Genomic DNA, 19,858 nt, shown 5'->3' with positions numbered 1-19,858 from the left:
TATTTTAAATTGTATCCCTGTTATAAACATTCTTGTTTCTTGGGATCAATAAAGATTATTATTATTATTACATCTGTAGAATAAATCTCATTTGTCATTATCAAGGTGTGCTGTTACGTGTTCAGAAGTTTGTTGACCTTGCTCAACTCACTTCTTACTATAATGGTAAAATGGTATTCGTTACGTGTTCAGAGATAGAGTAGTCCATAAACCCTCTACTACCTACTATTTAAATGTTGTTGAGTTTTACCTGAGTTCTTCTTCTTCTTAGTTGACCTCATCTCCCCGTTAAGGTCACATACACGGATCAAATACCCGGAAAAACCAGTTCAGCATATTCCTATCCGTGAAAACTTCACATTTCATATTCGATACCTTAACGGGGAGATGAGGTCAACTAAGAAGAAGAAGAACTCAGGTAAAACTCAACAACATTTAAATAGTAGGTAGTAGAGGGTTTATGGACTACTCTATCTCTGAACACGTAACGAATACCATTTTACCATTATAGTAAGAAGTGAGTTGAGCAAGGTCAACAAACTTCTGAACACGTAACAGCACACCTTGATAATGACAAATGAGATTTTGTCGAAACGTCGGTGAAATTAGAGATAATATCACATACACAGATCAAATACCCAGAAAAACCAGTTCAGCATATTCCTATCCGTGAAAACTTCAGATTTCATATATATATATATATATATATATATATATATATATATATATATATATATATATATATATATATATATATATATATATATATTTAAAATTAAACACAATATGTTGCCAAATTATCTGAGTGATCAGTTAACCTACACAAGTAGTATTCAGAGAACATATAGGTTGTGACTCGTATAGTTCTGGTTTGATTGCATTTAATAATTTGCCAAGTCATATAAAAAGCTGTGATTCATTAAATTCATTCAAAAGAAAATGTAGTGAATATATTTCAAGTAATAGTCATCAATAATTCGTTTTGTTTTCCAGTTTCTTGTTTTTAAAATGTGACTTGTCTTTATTTTTATATATTTTTTTTTGTATTTTATAAGTGATTGACTGTACTATGAAAGGCATTATTTGCTAATAAAGAGTAATCATAATAATAAATAAATAATAATATATGAGTTTTTGAAACATATTCCATTCTCGTACCTACAAAATAACATTTTTGGGCGTTTTTGACCATTTATATAAATTTGTATTTGTCTAAAAGAAAGTGACGATTATTATTCATATTATTATCATTCAGTAAACTGTAAATCACTTGAATTCATCTGCGATGAACCACTTTAGGCTACAATTGTGGTATAGACCCCAATCACACTTACAGCTACCAGACTGGGTCACGGCCGGTGAGAGAAATCGTATCATATCTTCACGAGTTTGACTATTTCAAATATGTTTATGCAATTTACTTTTAAACTCCATCACTAACTGAATACGGTCTTGAATTTGGATGTTTATGGCTCGAATAATATAGCAGACTGATAACAGATTTCTACACATCTTGAGGGAGGGGCTTCTCACCGGCCATGACTCAGTCCGGCAGTTGTATCTTAGTGTCTGATGGTCAAGGGTATGGAATTAATTGGAGTAACGTAATTAACCTCTGAAGAATTAAACGAAAACTGTACTACACACTTCTTTAATCCAGAAATTCAACTGACTGTAGAGATCACACTGGTTCCATAAACATTTTATTTACAGTCACTCAAAACAAATAAAAAACTAAGAATAAAATTCATTAAATAAAAATTCTAATAACATAATAATTTACAAAACTGACTACCAGTCTATTTTTCAAACAGTATATTTGTTTGATACTTTGTTAATAGTTCAATAATTACTGAAGAGATTATAACTTTCTTATAAAAACTTGGTAATATTTTCTAATATTACAAAAAGTATTTAATTACAATTTGAACATTATACACTCAAATAAACACAATCTACTCTATTCAGTATTAAACCATGTGAACAATTTTCTCTTGAAACCTAAGCAAATGTTTTTAAAAAATGGATGCATTATGTTAATGATTCAGTGAAGAAAAATATCAGGAAAATAAATGTGTACTTTGCTATCAAATTCATCACATTCTGTTTCAAATATACCATTGGAAAAATATCGCCAATGTATTTTGAAAAATCACAATATAAATTAAGATTGTATTAATCTGATGTAGTAAGTAATGGTCGACAATTGATTTGATTATAGACATATCTGAATTTACTTATGATGCACTGTTTGGAACTTTTGGTGCAATAATATTACTGGAGTTTTTTCCCAACACCAAATAGTTTTTTTTAACACATCGACACGTGTTTCGATCACCAAGTGATCATCTTCAAGAGGAAGATTAAACTAGAAACTATCGCGAAGCTAACGCTATTTATGCTATATAGATATACCCTACAAGTGTACCACCCATACAGGTATACAACCCTAAATTAATTTTACAATTTTGCCTTATCTATTATTTTACAATATATGTTTAAATGTTATAGCTGTATATAAAACAATTTTCAGCTATATAAAAATTAATTTCACAATATTGCCTATTTAAATTTATTTTTGCAATGTGCCCTTATGTAGTATCAGTAAACCCAAAAATATTATTTTAACAAGCTATATAGTATGCTATTTGGTATAGGTCCGTCATCGTTATTTATAATATTATTGTGTTTTACTTATTTCCACACTCTCATAGGCATCTAGTTGCCTGTTGTTGTTAACTTTTTTAACTAATCTTAATGAACTGAAATCTATGGAATGGTTTTGTTGCAACATATGATGGGCGACTACTGATTTTTCAGGTCTTCCATATTTTAAGTGTGCTATGTATTCCTTATATCTTACTTCAATAGATATTTTTGTCTGTCCATAATATTTTGCATCACAGTCCTTACATTCAGTTTCGTAAATTCCATACTTTTCCGAATTCTCAACTTTATCTTTTGGACTTCCCAGAAGTTTCTGTAGTGCATGACTTGTTTTAACAACCACCTTCATACCTAGTTCCTTGAAAATCTTTCCAAAGTTCTTCGTATATTGGTGGTATGGAACTGAGATGTATTTATCTTGGTTTTTGTCCTTTCTGAAAGTCGAGATTTCGTTCATTCTTAACCTAAACTTTTTCTTTCTTATTATGTCATCTGCAATACCCCTCGAGAAACCGTTAGTGGCTGCTATTTCCTGTATTGTACGTCTTTCTTTTGTGAAACTATCATGTGTTAGAGGGAAGAAAATTAGTAAGAGAACAACAGGAAGGAACGGCCATGGGAAACCCCTTGCCCCCCTACCTGGCAGACCTGTTCATGAGCAGATTCGTAATGGAAACCAAAGAAAAGTCGAAGTATTTTCCTAGGATTTGTCTAAGGTATGTGGATGATTATTTTCGCGATATTCGATACCAAAAAATCGAATATTGAGGACTTTGTTTCCTTTTTAAATAATAGATGTCCATCAATAAAATTCACGTATGAGTTAGAAAATAGGGGACAACTACCATTTCTTGACGTTTTGGTAATGAGGAGCCAATATGGAAGGTTAGAATACGATTTATTTAGAAAAGAAACAAGCACGTACAGGTATATTCGCACGTACAGGTATATTCCTGACAGTTCACATCATTGTGGACAGCACAAACGTGCTGGGTTAAATTTTTTAGTGCATCGTCTTTTGACTTTCCCTCTTACACATGATAGGTTCACAAAAGAAAAACGTACAATACAAGAAATAGCCGCCACTAACGGTTTCTCGAGGGGTATTGTAGATGACATAATAAGAAAGAAAAAGTTTAGGTTAAGAATGAACGAAAACGGACAAAAACCAAGATAAATACATCTCAGTTCCATACCACCAATATACGAAGAACTTTGGAAAGATTTTCAAGGAACTAGGTATTAAGGTGGTTTTTGAAACAAGTCATACACTACAGAGCCTTTTGGGAAGTCCAAAAGACAAAGTCGAAAATTCGGAAAAGTCTGGAATTTACGAAATTGAATGTAAGGACTGTGATGCAAAATATTATGGACAGACAAAAAGATCTTTTAAAGTAAGATATAAGGAACCCATAGCACACTTAAAATATGGAAGACCTGAAAAGTCAGCAGTCGCCCATCATATTTTACAAAAAAACCATTCCATAGACTTCAGTTCACTAAGATTAGTTAGACAAGTTAACAACAACAGGCAACTAGATACCTATGAGAGTGTGGAAATAAGTAAACAAAATAATATTATGAATAATGATGACGGACCTATACCAAATAGCATACTATATAGCTTGTTAAAATAATATTGTTGGGTTTACTGATTACTACATAGAGACACATTGCAAAAATTTAGATAGGCAATATTGTGAAATTAAGTTTTATATAACTGAAAATTGTTTTATATACAGCTATAACATTTAAACATATATTGTAAAATAATAGATAAGGCAAAATTGTAAAATTAATTTAGGTTTGTATACCTGTATGGGTGGTAGATAAGGCAAAATTGTAAAATTAATTTAGGGTGATATACCTGTATGGGTGGTACACCTGTAGGGTTTACCGGTAGGGTATATCTATATAGCATAAAAAGCGTTAGCTTCGCGATAGTTTCTAGTTTAACCTTCCTCTTGAAGATGATCACTTGGTGATCGAAACACCTGTCGAAGTGTTAAAAATAGCGATTTGGTGTTGGGAAAAAACTCCAGTAATATTCATATCTGAATTTACTTGCTTTCCTTTCAATCACTGAAGAAATATCAGACAAATATACAGGTTACACCTTTTGCAATCAAATGATAATAGCAAGATTACTTTCATAAATCATAGGTCAGCAAAATTTATATTTCTTTGAGTAAGTAGATTGCGCCTGATCTAATGTAAAGTGTATGAGAGACAATTGAATGTATTATAGTTTTATTGAATTTTTCGTAACCTTTCTCGGCATATTATTTTAAAAATCTGTATTCCTGTATTCCTCTTCACTTATTCTTCAAAATATACCTGAAATAATATGTAAATCTCAACATTGTATATGTTACATAAAATAATTTACTTCCATCTCGAATAGGAGGAGAGTTTAATTTTTGAGGCAACTGTTCAGTTCAACTCAATTCCTGAAGTACTTTTTTCCAATTTTAAGAGTAGCTAAAATCTATTACACGATAATGAGAAATCTGGCAAAGCTTATTTTTTCTCAATTGATAGTTATATTGGTGATGTAATCATTTTTTTAACATTGGAATGTAATGTATTATGGCTTTCCTGATTAATTTTTTTCATTACAAATACAAATTATTACGAATGTATAGAAGGGCAAAAAATGTTCTTAAAAATAAAATTAACAAAATTGCTGCTTCAAACAAAAAGGGGTTCATACTTTGCTACCAACTTTGTGTTTATCAGAGGAAATATGAAAATTGAAATTAACAATTTATAATTTTTGACACATTGGATTTTTCTCATGCCCAAACTTGCCAAGTTGCTCAAACCTAATAAGTATCCCTGAAAATTGATATATTCAGCACACTAAGAATTTCTTTATAAACCCTATACTATACCCTAATAAATATAACTACATAGCCACATGTAATAGCTACTGAGATTAACACAATAAACCAATTATGAAAGGAAATCCACGCGACAAAGTATATTTTTACTTGCTCATTGACCAAATAATTTAAAATTCACGAGTCCCACAACTTTCCATAAAAATTTGTTCCAATGTTCAGTCAATAATTATCAATAACAAAAGTTGCTGGGCTGAAAATATTGTGTTCTCTAAAAAACTAAAGCAAAATAAAATGTATTAGCAAGTAAACAAATTTATCTGAAGTGAACTTTTTCACTTGAGCCAGAGTAAAGCTTCTTTTGACTTTTCTAGCTGGACCTTCATAGATATCCTAGAAAGTGTGATTGATGTGAACAGAAATGGCTTGCCAAGCTTTAATAAGTTACCTTTGAACAAGCGTTTTATATATAATTTGTGAAAAGCATTATTCAAGGGTTTTCTATGACAAAATATTTTGGAATAAAATATAGTTCACTTTTCTTCACAGCTTTGAAGTGATTTAACCCCCGTTTCTCTGGGAAAAATTATAGATTTGTGTGTCATGAAAGGAATTTGGCGTGATCTCTATTTTGAACATGCTGAATGCCTTCACAATTCATTATCAAATTTAGAATATTGCATTTTGCTTCGTTGAGTGAAGTTTGGATTCTGACCGTTTTTATACTTTGAAATTCAATAGTTCTGATTACATTGAGATGAATAAACCTCCAACACAACAGTTACTGAACTGCAGTTCCAATTAATCTCCACATATTATTTTCTATATTTTCTTCGACGGACAGGAAACTTGAATAGTGCAGATTTACTTGACAACACGAAATATCAGGTTTTTTCTGAGGATTTCAGAAAGCGAATGCAATAGAAAGTGATACTCTGGGTTGTTTGTTGTTCTTTTCAATTTAATGTTGATGTTTCCAACATCCTGTGAAAAAGAGATGTTGAGACCAAAAGAGGTGTCAAATAATGGAATTATTCCAAAAATAATTCAAAACTACTCTAAGAAAAAACACATCAACACACAATAAATATTCCTAATCAAAAGCAGTTTTTTTAAGAGACAGATTAATTCATATTACTAAACAAAGAAATATTACCTCATTCAAGAATATGTTACAAATAGAAAAAAGAAGTTGAAACCTATCTTCTAGAAATTCATTCACAAATTCTATACATCCTCTATGTAGGTTTATTTTAAAAGTGCAATTGCATTTATAGTTACTATTGGAGAACTTTTTTAAGGTTTTATAGAATATTTGATTACCGTTTTTTTGAAGTTGAAACTAAATCGAGATTCCATGATTGATCAAGAAAATAGCAATTTTGATACATTATCTATAGTAGAAAAATTCAGAATCAATATATTTGAATCAGTCAAAAATGGAGTATACATTTTTATCAAACTTCTTTGGGTATTTCCACCTCCACAAAAATGACTTTCCTTCAATATTTTTGAGTATGTTTTCGGAAGATTCATTTGAAAATATTATTTCAGGAAAATTGTAATGATAAAAATAAAACTACCCCTCGATTAGTTTTGGTAAATGTTTTATCCATATTCTGAAAAATTGCAGTTAAATACGTTACAAAGTTACTAAATATATTGAATTCTTCTATTGAGAACACTTTTTCTTCATTAGAACAAAAATGTTGTCTCTCGACATACACGTTTTGCTAACCAAGTTAGCATCATCAGGAGACGACTACTTCTTACTGCTAATGTTTTTATATGCATCTAGATCAGGGGTCGGCAAATAGTTTTAGGTGGGGTCCGGATACTGTTGGAAAATTTCAACGAGGTCCAGAAAAAAACACCTGATGATAATTAAGTGCTACCTATGTAATATTTTGGTTTCAAATCAAAATATGAATTACAAAATACAAGGCCCAATATTAATGTGACAAACCACACCGACAGTTTCCAGCCAGTTTTTATAGTTTGGTTCTCGAGAGGAACGGCTAATTCAAAGTATGTCTTCTAGGTGGGCATCCGTTGATCTCGAACAATATTTGTTTTTAAAAAAATTCATCTTTGAGAAAGATGTTTCACATACGAATGCCGAGCCAAACATAGTATTTCTTGCAATTTTCATGTTTGGTCCAAAATTCTTCAGTGGATACCGTTTTAGACATTTGCAAAGACACATCTTTTTGCAAATCAATTATCTCATTTGAAGTGATGGCTTTGATAGATTAAATAACTTGACAACCACATCTGTCCATTTTGCCACTACATCAACTTCAAATGGCGAATGTTTTCTTCAGAGTTCTTTTTATATTCAAGAATTGTCGGAAAATCAGTAAATTCTTGTCTTGCAATATCTTTTTCAAAAATGTCGAGCTTGCGACGAAAAGCACACACGCTTTGTATCAGATAGTATATTAATTTTATATTTTCTTGTAACTCTCAAGATTAAAAATATTATTTCAATTAATAAAGGTATAGTATACCTTAGCTACGTATCAATTTAATTATATTTATTATTATTATTATTAATTTGTTCTTGGTATACAACACCACGTCTCTTTTCATGGCTTATCTCTTCATGAGCAGATTTGTAATGAAAGCAAGAGAGAGCAAGTTTCCACAAACTTGGATCGATATGTGGATGATGTGTTTGCTATTTTTGATACAAATTTTTGTGACTTGTCAAAACAACAAAACCCCAAATATAAAATTCACATATGAAATTGAAACAAAGAGTAACCATTCTTGGATGTTCCAGTCATTGGAAACTCCGATAAGGGTTCAGAAATTGATGAATATATCAAGAACACTAGCACTTTCAGATATCTATCTGAAAGATCCCTCCATTGCACAGATCAAAAAATGCGTTGAAAGGTTTTAAGCAAAGAAATATATAGTGAAAAAAAAGTTATCAGGGAGATAGCTGAAAGCAACGAATATCCTTCAGTCGTAGTGGATAACTTAATTAGGAAGAGAACATTTAGAGAGTGTCTTCGTAAATCCTCTACTTTTTAGGAAGCTGAAGATACAAAATTCATAGTTCTTCCATACGAACAAAATTACACCAACGGATTGGTTCAAAATTTTGTGAAATTGTATATGAAAGTGGCTTTCAAAACTGCTCGTACAATTCAACAAGTTTTGAGCAACCCGAAAGATTAGACAACGAAAAACGGATTCACAAAATAAGATGTTAGGATTACAATAAAAACTGAATTATAATACACGGAACATGTTTCACATATTCGGTTTCACAGACCAGAGAAGTCCACAGTTGCTCAACATGCCACAGAATAAGCCAGGAAGATGAAAAATGAGAAATACAACTTTTTATGTGGAAAAGAAAACATAGAAAGTTTTATTTCTCATTTTTCATTATGATATCCTACCAAGTAGTAACGGCTACGCCCATCAATTTATTTTAAGTGAGGAATACTTGAAATTGTTGAGACAACAAGTTTTCAGATGCCTTCGGAAATTTAGAAATTGAAAAATGTGGAATGAGATGTATGAACGGTGATGAAAGTGCCATTCCTAACAGCCCATTGTTCCCACTCTTACATAATAACAGGCAAAGATTAGGTATCAGACAGATAGTAAATAACATTAGGAACAATAACAAAATACTAGGAATTAATTTAATGACCCTCATTATGCAAGGTAATGATTCGTCTAGATGCATATAAAACATTAACATAGCTGTAAGAAGTAGTTTTAGTCATCTCCTGATGATGCTAACTTGATGAGCGAAATGCATGTCGAGGGACAGCATTTTTGTTCTGGTGAGAAAAATGTGTTGTCGACAGTTTAATTTTAAGCCAGAGGTTCCAAATGCTACTCATCAAGTATTGAATTCTTCAACCAATTTTTTTCATTTGTATAATTTTTACACAGTTGGTTTTCCATCCATTAAGATTACATTTGCTCAACTATCAACAAAAAGAATTGTGGGCGATACATCAATTAAAAGTAACTTTAGAACACATTTTTATAATATAATTTGCTATATATTTATATAAAGATATATCAATTAAATTACAATTTTTGGTGATTTTAATACACTTCTCAAGTTTTTTTTTAACAAAAAGCAAGATTATCGTAACAAATAGTTACAATCCTCTATAAAATTTCTTTCTGTTTTTCAAAGACTCACATGACCCACTTTTCCAAGTATTCAATGAAATAAAACATTTAATTCTACTCACAGGGTAGACCAAAAGATGCATTAATAGTAATAAAATTTTCAATTTACAGAACCGGTCTGATATAATATAGGTTTAGCCAGATTTGTTTTCATTTGTGAAAGAAATTATTATATAAAACAAAACAAATATCAGTGAAATTTTTTCATTTTTTTTCAGTAATTATGCAAAATCGATTGAAGAATCATGAATAAGTAATCTTTTAGATTGAAAAGCTGCGGATTTTATAATGTTTTTTCTTCGAAAGTATGTTGCTAGTTAAAAAATTTCTTGGAATCGTTTTATATTGGTAGTCGTAACTGTTTAATCATTTTAGTTCACATTGAAATGTGAAAAAAACACAAAACTGGCACCAAAAAATTTAGTTCAGTTCAACTCTATGAATAATGTCACAACAAATAAAAAATTATAGTCCATCCATGAATTATGACAAAAGTTTCTAAAATATCTGGCCTACACCTAATTCGAAATAAGCCAAAATGAAATACATACTAAAAAAATAAATTAAAATAATTTTATACTGAAATTTGCTGACTATAAAAAGCTAAATGCAGAAACAGGGTCTTATAAAATCAGCCAGATATCTCACAAACCATCTGAGGAAGTTATATTCAGTTTGATCAACGTGAAATAAAATAAAATTCAGAAAACCATTGCATTTTTTAAAAATCCCTGATGAAAATTTATTTTTAACAAAACATAGAAATGTCTTCGGAAATAATTCAGCTCTCTTCATAATTATACTTAAAAAAAATTAATAACTGTCCTCACTATCATCTGGCAAGCCATTAAAATTAAGCGGTCCAAACCTCTGTCCGGAATTACTTTCAGACTGGTACTCATCTGGAGCAGGTGAAAGAGGTGCATCATTATCTGTTGAACTTCTTGCAACAGAGGGATCGAAAGCTTCTTTTATTTGACTACTAGCTCCTTTTGGATCCAAATCCGTTGCCCAACTAAAGTGCATAAGAGCAAGGTCTGTATTCCCTAATTTTTTGTGAACTTTTCCTATTAAATAATAAACCAGAGATTCCTTTGGTACGATCTCTTTGAGTTCCTCCAGTTCCTTCAATGCTTCTGCGTGCCTACCCAAAGCAAAATAGATGGAGCCCCTGTGGAACTTGCAAAGAGGACTTTTGGAGTTGTTAGCTATGGCAGTGTTGAACGTCGCCAAAGCTTTCTCAGTCTCTTTGAGAGCGTGCTGAACAACGCCAATATGGCAGAGGATGACACAGCTTTTGGAGTTTATGGATAACGCTTTGCAGTAGTTCATCTCGGCTAGTTGATAACGTTCCTGAAAATAACAAAGAAGGGAGAGTATAGTTCAAAATTCAATAATTTTTTCCGTTCAGACAAAAATTAAATGAACGTTCCTGTAACAATAACAATATTTATCTATAAGAAAAACAATTCTCGTACAGGATGGGTATGCGTGTGTGCTAAATAATTTGTACTTTGTTAACTCTGAAATCTACTAAGTAGTGAGCAGCAGTAGTAAGTGTGAGTAAGTAGTCATAATGTTGATATAGTTTGTATATCAGTACCATAGTAAAAATCAACCAATATGTCCATTCCCACTACTTTCATTCGTAAATTCACAAAGTTCTCGGTGACCTCAAAACGAAGTGTGGAGTCAATTTCGTTCTTTTACCATTAGCGTGCGCTCATATAAAAACGAAATTTAAGGTTATTAAAGAATATTTTGTGTTAAATTACTTATAACCAACTACAAAAACTAAAAACAATATCAATTTCCGACCGTTTATTATAACTAATCCGATGTCCGTGAGACCGTTAAATCCTTGTAGACAAATTATATTTGAAGTGGTGCATGTATTCTTGTGAAATGCCATATTGGGGTATTAGCTTGTTATGAAATTGGTTACTTGAAAATTAGTATGGTATTGCTTATAGACCTCCTAGCAGTAAATGTATTCTCTGATTGAAAGTTATTAGGCTTTTGCAACCATAGTCTATTACAACAATAGCCTAACGTTTTGTTAGCACACATGGCTCGATTTTTCAGAGGTTCTCTCTCCTCGGATGTTGAAGGTGGACTGTCCGTGGAAATACAATTAATTTTTTCATTAGATAGTATTTCTTCATGTGGTTCTTCAACAGTGAAAGATTCAGCTGCTGCATGTAATATCCAATATTCATTAAAATGTTTAATAAAATTTTTTTTAATTTCACTGTAAAAAGCTGATGTAGTATCACATCCTCTGAATGCATGATTGAAAAAAAAACGAGCTGTTGTAATATTATCTTATTTATTTAAATTATTTATTACATAAATTTGTTGTGAGGCATTATACAGGGCTATTCAAATTCGTTTCTGTACATGAGGATCTTGTAAATGATAAGAGATAGAGTGTCCGTTAAATTATGGCAAAGTTGCTTATTTTAGAGACCTATTCAATGATGTAAAAAAATCGAATATAGCTCTTTTGGTTCTGGAGATATACAGGAAAAACCAAAAAATCCCAAATTATTTTTTTGCCTATATCTTCTTTATTCGCAGACATATTGAAAATCTGTCATTTTGCTATTGGAATTGATGTGAGCTATCAGAATGTCCATGAATTTTTTATATAGGGTGTCATCTGACTTGAGCCACCCCATCTTTGAATTTTTAAATACGGACCTGTATTTTCTGTTGTAGTTTTTGGAGATGTGAACGTCTACGATCCAAAAACTACATCTACGTTATTTTATATTTCGGAATGTTTCGGTAATATTTCATTATAATTGGGTGAATTATTCCCTTTTAAATTACGGCCCTGGAAATTGGTTGACTGAGTTGAATAAAAACACAATAGCAACTTTCACGTCTCCCTATGTACCGTAGAGTTTTTAGAGAGTTTTTTTTTTTCATTTTTAGGTACCTAATCATATTTTTTTCATATTTCCTTGTGCGTTTTCTACAATGAACTTCAAATAAGAAAACTTTCTATGATTATCTGAAACATATCTACAACAAAAATACAGAGGAAGCTATCTGAAGACGGACACCTGGAAAATAAAACGAATTTACCTATAGAAGTAATTATGGAATTACTAGGATGCTGTGTACGAAACTGTTATTTCCAACTGAAGGACGAATTCTTTATACAAGATGAGGGACTGCCAATGGGATCCGTCATAGCCAACATATATATGGAGTGGTTTGAAACTCTGGTGTGTGGTTGAGATACGCTAACGACACCTTCATAATATGGAACCATAGGAATACTGAACTAGTCACCACAACAAATTGCCATTCTTAGACGTATTGCTAAATGGGACCGACAATAAGTGGGAAACATCTGTATACTGAAAACCCACTCATACAGGAAAGTAACTGAACCATGAATCCAATCACCATAAATCGACTAAAAGAGGAGTCATCAAGACTCTATTAAACCGTGCTTTCGGACTCTGTAATACGAAGGAAGGTCTCGAGAAAGAACTACACATCATCAAAAATGATCTTCAACAGAATGGCTACTTCAAAGCGGTGGTGAAACAGACTTTGGCTACAAGACAGCAGGAGCCTCGCAAGGAAGAGAAGCCGTCACAAGTGCTTGCACCTCCCTACATCAGAGGATTATCGGAAAGGTTAAGAAGAATTGGATCCAAGCACAACATCAGAACCTGCTTCAGAAACGGAAACACTATCCGTAGCAGCCTCACGAAAACCAGGCCACCAAACGCGTACTTGATTCCAAGAATTGCATTTAACGGATACCCTGTGAGTGCGGAAAATCCTGTCCGGTGAAACTAAGAGGCCATTGAATGTTCGCATTGCCGAGCACAAGAAACACACAGTGATGGGAAACCAACAAATCAAGAATAGTAGAGCATGTTTGGACCCATCAACAAACATTGAGTGGTCCCAAGCTGACATCATACACAGGGAGGAACATTGATTCAGGAGGAAATTCAAAGAAGCTGCATACATGCTGTCCGACAATGTATTCAGCCAAGCTAGCATAGAGATACGCAACATTGGAAACCCATAAACAAGCGAAAAATGACCAACTCCCGCCAAACGGTCATCTGCCACTAAACCGGTGAAGCAGAAAAACGAAAGTGGAGATAAGTGAAAGTACTCGAATGACCCATAAATAGTCATTTCTCGGAGGAATTCGTCCAGTCATCACCAGAAGACGATTGTGGATACTAACAATCGAAACGTCGTGAAGTAACTTGGCTAGGAATCTCTTAACTTTTTATTTTTCTACTTGTATTTTATTCCACTATTATTTCATTTCAGGTTTTTTTGCTTAATATAACTGTTATTTTCAGCTATTCATTTTTAACAATTCCTTTTTTATTAATTCTTTCAGGGATTTCAAATCATTTTATATAATATCAGACAATGGAAGTCGTAATGAAATTCATCATGAAACATTGTCAATCACCTTCAAACAAACATTTTAACATAATAAAGGTCAGGTTACTTACCTGTTTAGAATATATAGTGCCAATACCAAACCAAGCATTGTAATGCCTTGGATCCAGCCTTAAAGCATTCCTGAAACAACTCATGGCTTTATCCAGCTCCTCTGTCGTTATATACTCGTGACCTAATAATGTATACGCATAAGGAAAATTAGGATCTACTTGGACTGCTCTCTGGAAAAATTTAATTGCTGTGTCATGTTCCTTATGTAGAGAGAAACAGTTTCCGCTAACACACCACGTAACAGGTGAGTTCTTGTCAGTATTAATCAAGTCTTGAGCTAAAGCAGAAAGAGCTACTTCTTTCTGTAAGTGCCAGAGGGCTGTGGAATAAATGTCCATGTATTCAAGGCGAAAAGATTCCTTATCATGCACTTCACCAAAGTACCTGATACTCGTTTCATAATCGGATTGTTCGAAATACGCTAAACCTGTGTAAAAGAATAATAAATTAGTTGATGTCAATTACTGTCATAGCGATATTTAACATCAAACATTTTGCAGAGAAATGAATGTGACAGTACATGATTTCATTTTAAGGAATATTGAGACACATAAGGCATCAATCACTAAATAATTAATGGTAAAGAAAATGTTAGTCCTGAGATAAATCAATTCTCAAAATATGTGACTGATTTAATTCTCATATAACTTCCTTATATTTAATAAAAATTATTCATCTCAAAATGTATGTAAACATAGCAGTTAAAATGCACTGAATGCTTCATTAATTCCTTCATTTTGTTTTATTTCTTTTGATTCTCTCAATATTCCATATTCTCATTTTTCAACATTATTATTTTTACAGTTATTTTTCTGATAAATATTTTCATACAGAGTTAGCATTATCTAATCTATAGAAAACTAATTCTAATCTATAACCTTTGTCGCAGCTTATATCTAGGTTTTTCACTGAATATTGGACAACCACCTTAATCACCTTATCAAAATCAATAACCTACTCAAAATTCATATAATTAGCATCTACAGGCATACTTGTGGGCAAACTCACGGTTTGAGTCATATATATCAGATCGCGATTTGCTGTTTTTATTATATATAAATGATTTGGCATATATATCGATTGAAGGCAAATTCACAAGTTTTGCTGACGACACGTCGATACTTTGGCATGGAAGAAACACTAATGCACTAAAAATTAGGGTAGAGCATAATATAGGCAAAGTTAAACAATGGTGTGATGCCAATGTATTATATTTCAATATATCAAAGACTAATATAATGTTCTTTAAATGTAACCTGAACCATATAATTCTTGAAGAACACATCATTGATTATAAACTAGAGAACAAATTTTTAGGCCTCAACATAGACAACAAATTAAAATTTGAAACACATACTATGCAAAAAATTATCCTCAAGTTGTTATGTTATAAGTTCTATCTCTAACTCTTTGGACTATCACTCTGCTAGAAAAGCATACATTGCTCTTTTCGAATCCCACTTGCAGTACGGAATTTGTTTCTGGGGGAGCAGCTGTCAAAACTTAATGAGTCAAGTTTTCACAATACAAAAAAGAGCAGTGAGATTTATTACCAGAGCTAGAGTGCAAGATTCCTGTAGGCCCCTTTTTTTGCACATCACATCTTAACAGTTTTCTGCCTCTTTATTTTAGAAACAGTCTGCCTAATGCACAAAGATTACATCTCGAACTCAACTCAGAGTTATGCCACTCGTCTCACATTCAATATTCCTCTTCCTATCTCGTCAACAGCACAAATTAAAAATTCGATTCTGTATAATAGCAAAAAATATTTCAATCATCTCCCTCTTTCAATCAGAAAGTTAACATGCTACAAACAGTTTCGAAAAAGAGTAAAAAAACTTCTGCTAGATAAAGCTTATTATACTATTGAGGGATTTCTTTCGGATGACTTCGCAACTTATAATTTCAACTTATAACATTTTTTATCACAGACTTTTACCATAAACTTTTGAAGTGTGCTTGAGTTATATGAACAAATAATTAAGGATTGTACAAGATGTACTAGTGAGAGTTCCACTCTTGTAGATTACGTGCTCACAAATTTTGAAATTGATGCATATGTACATGATATACCAAAAATTACTGACCATTCTATCATTTCCGCTAATATTTGTAATAAAAACCCTTGTAGAACTGAATGGTTATGTACGATGTATAGTAATCTAAGTGTAACTAATATGTATAAAATTAATCTGGAACTAATATCATGTGATTTCATGCTGAACTGTGTCGATGTGAATATTATATATAAAAATTTACTAGACAACTGTATTCACGTTGTGGATAAAATTGCGCCAATGAAATAATTTATGAGCAGAGAGGATAGCTTACCTTATTATGATTACAAAATGAGAGTAAAGGCAAAAGAAAGAGATACAGCATTCAAACTATTCAAATTACAGAATAGCACGAACAACTGGGCCAGTTATAACAATTTATTAAAAAGTAAAAAAGCAAATTACTATTTCAATAAGATAGATTTAAATAAGAAAGATCCAAATAAGATGTGAAAAACTTTAAAAAGCCTTGTCAACTCAAGGAGAAATGTTAACTGCTTCAGTAGAGGTATTGAATTTGAATACAATGGGGCCATAACAAAAGTTAATGATAAAAATGATATTGCGCAGAATTTCAATTTTTATTACATTGAAAATATTTTAAATACTGTTGATACTGGACCAGAACGGAGTAATCCGTACCATTTTGTATGTACCTTCTCTGAATTTAAATTAATTGGATTGTCTGAGTTAGCAAAATTGGTCAATGAACTAGACAACAAACAAGGCAGTGAAATAATAGCTATGAGGTTCATTAAATCTACTTTTGAAGTCATTGGGCATGTGTTACTTCACTTTATTAACAGTTCTTTATCGTATGGAAAGTTTCCAAATGACTTGAAAACTAGTAAAGTTGTACCAATACAAAAAATTCCAAATTCCATAAAATCATGTGAATTTCGACCAATTAATACATTACCGGGAAGTGAGAAACTACTAGAATCTGTCGTATATAAACAATCAATAATATACTAATGTCAAATCATCTGGCATTAGGCAAAATCATTCGTGTAAATCTGCGCTTCAGTTAACAGTAACTAAATGGAAACAATCAATAGACCAAGGGCAATATATAGTGGCTGTATTTTTGGACCTCAAACGTGCATTCGAAACAATTGATAGAAGAATTCTTATAATGAAGCTAAAAAGCATTGGCATTGATGGTAATGTACTTGACTGGTTTATTGATTATTTGTCAAACAGAAGCCAGATCACAAAGATTGACAACTATTTATCGACTCCTATATTAAATGAATTTGGTGTGCCACAAGGAAGTGTCTTAGGACCTCTCTTGTTTCTGATATATATTAATGATATAAGCTTTGCTCATAACTGTGATTTCATAAATTTATTTGCTGATGATACACTACTCTGCGTTACCAATAATAATCTAAATGAAGCAATTTGTAAAATAAATACATCATTGGAAACTATGACAACCTACTTGAATACAAATAAATTAAAACTCAATTCTACTTAAACTAAGGCTATGATTCTAACTACTCCCTTCAAGTATGCTAACCTTGACATATCTGAATACCACATTAAAATTGAGAACACAGAAATTGAAATCGTTACTGAATTCAAATATTTTGGTTTTATGCTTAATAACAATCTCACTTTCAATAAACATTTTTTATATACTTATAAAAAGATTTGTAAAAAATTATATTTTTTCAGTCGTATATCAGCTAGTCTCTCAGCTTTCTCTAACATTACTGTGTATGATACAATCATAAAGCCACACTTTGATTATTGTGCAAGTTTGCTCTATTCATTAGATCAAAATAAAATATCAGCTTTACAGAAACTGCAGAATAGAGGTATGCGTATAATATTAAAATGCAACCGTTATACAAATATATCATTAATGCTGGATCAGCTTCAATGGCTCTCCGTGAGAGATAGATATTATCTAAATATAATGATTTTCATTTTAAAAATTTTAAACAATCATCTCCCCACCTATTTTAATGACTTCATTGTTTTCAACTCTGATATTCATAGATATTCTACAAGAAATAATGCAAATTTTTATTTACCTAGATGCAATCTGTCAAGTACTATGAAGTCCATGTTCTATTGGGGTTTGAACGATTTCAATAAATTACCGAATGATATTAAAAAAGCTCAGATTGTTAAGGAATTCAAAAAACACCTTATCAGATTCATACAAATTGTGAAATGAATTTGATACCTATTTTATATTGTTTTGTCTTTAGATAAATTTATATGTAACTACCTGTATACTTATTTTTATTTGTATTTTTTAATATTGGTCTTGTCAGAAAGTTAATAATATTTTTTTTAATACTACTACATGTAATTTTGTATGTAAATTATGTTTTCTTATTTTCAATAAACTGTTATTATTATTATTACAAATTGTGAACTGAATTTGATACCAATTTTATATTTTATATTGGGAAAGTTTTCGGCTTTCTACTACTCCATCTTGATACAAAAAAAAGAAGGATGAGGGAGTCTTCCAAAGAAAGGAAGGAAGTAACTCTATACATGGATGTGTAGATCATGCAAAGAAGTAAGACACAAACTCCCTCATCCTTCTTTTTTTTGTATCAAGATGGAGTAGTAGAAAGCCAAAAACTTTCTTTCCCAAAAATTATTAACTCCTAAAAAAATATAACCCCTTCAATTCATATTTTATATTGTTTTGTCTTTAGATAAATTTATATGTAACTACCTCTATACTTATTTTTATTTGTATCTTTTAATATTGGTCTTGTCAGAAAGTCAATGTAAATTTTTTTCTTAATATTTTTACATGTAATTTTTGTATGTAGGTTTCCTATTTCAATAAACTATTATTATTATTATATCTTGTTTTAAATTCATGACTTCTATGTTAATGTTTCAGATTGTTTTAGTTCTTAAGCCTGCTTTGTCAACAAAACCTAAACTTTTATGACAATAAAGCATTTCTGACTCCGACTCTGACTATATATTCGACATGATGAACCAGAAAAACCTAACGCTACTTATCATGACAAGGTAAGTATACATTATTTCTGTTGATTATAAAATTTACAAAGAATGTTCATGAAACAGTGGTTCCCAAAAGTGATTGATTATGCAAGCCAGGAAGAGAAAGAAAAGGATTTATAAATAAAACAATACCACTACTGCCGGTAGTTTTTTGATTTTTATGTAAGTTATAAAAAACTACAGTGTCTCCCTAAAAACTACCATATCTGTCATTCCTGTCAAAAACTATTTGCTCTCTCTGCTCAATCAAAATATGTCACGCAGAGATGCCAAATAACTCTTAGAAGAAAATGGCTCAAACAGAAATAAAATCAAGTGAGAATAAAATGCACTGATTGTACTCAAATGTGTAAAAAAGTATTTTCAACATCATACAATGGATTGAAAAGTGATTTATTCAGCAAGTATTTTTATTTATTTGATTAGATTTGATTTGATTATGAGATTTATCCAACTGGCTAATTGATAGATATTCTGTTTGATCCTTGTTTTTTTGAGAAGTTAACTCGAAACACACAGTCAATGTGTTGTGAATTGAGTGACTCAAGTGCTGTGAATTTGAGTTTCAATGAAAATCTTAGTTCTGCTTCTATATAAAACGTCTAT

General features: G+C 31.5%; 1 protein-coding gene across 2 annotated transcripts in view; it reads right to left on the bottom strand.

The window, feature by feature from the left end:
* Positions 1–1,635: 1,635 nt before the first annotated feature.
* Cdc27 (cell division cycle protein 27) overlaps positions 1,636–19,858 on the bottom strand; it is a 38,508-nt gene continuing 20,285 nt past the window's right edge. Inside the window, exons 7-9 of one of the 2 annotated variants that reach the window (XR_012465098.1) lie at positions 14,186–14,613; positions 9,233–11,033; positions 1,636–9,006 (exon numbers count right to left, since the gene is read on the bottom strand). Coding sequence is in view for 1 of the 2 variants with exons in the window: in XM_074173653.1 (XP_074029754.1) it covers positions 10,494–11,033; positions 14,186–14,613 (968 nt within the window). In the remaining variant the exon portion in view is untranslated. Of the gene's footprint in view, positions 11,034–14,185; positions 14,614–19,858 lie in introns of both variants that reach the window. The other variant, XM_074173653.1, reaches the window with a different exon arrangement.

The sequence above is a fragment of the Leptinotarsa decemlineata genome, unplaced genomic scaffold, assembly GCF_025532065.1.
Source record: "Leptinotarsa decemlineata unplaced genomic scaffold, Ldec_3_MD MMD2_tig00000251_RagTag_RagTag, whole genome shotgun sequence".
NCBI lineage: Eukaryota > Metazoa > Arthropoda > Insecta > Coleoptera > Chrysomelidae > Leptinotarsa > Leptinotarsa decemlineata.
This window is presented reverse-complemented; position numbering and strand designations above follow the sequence as displayed.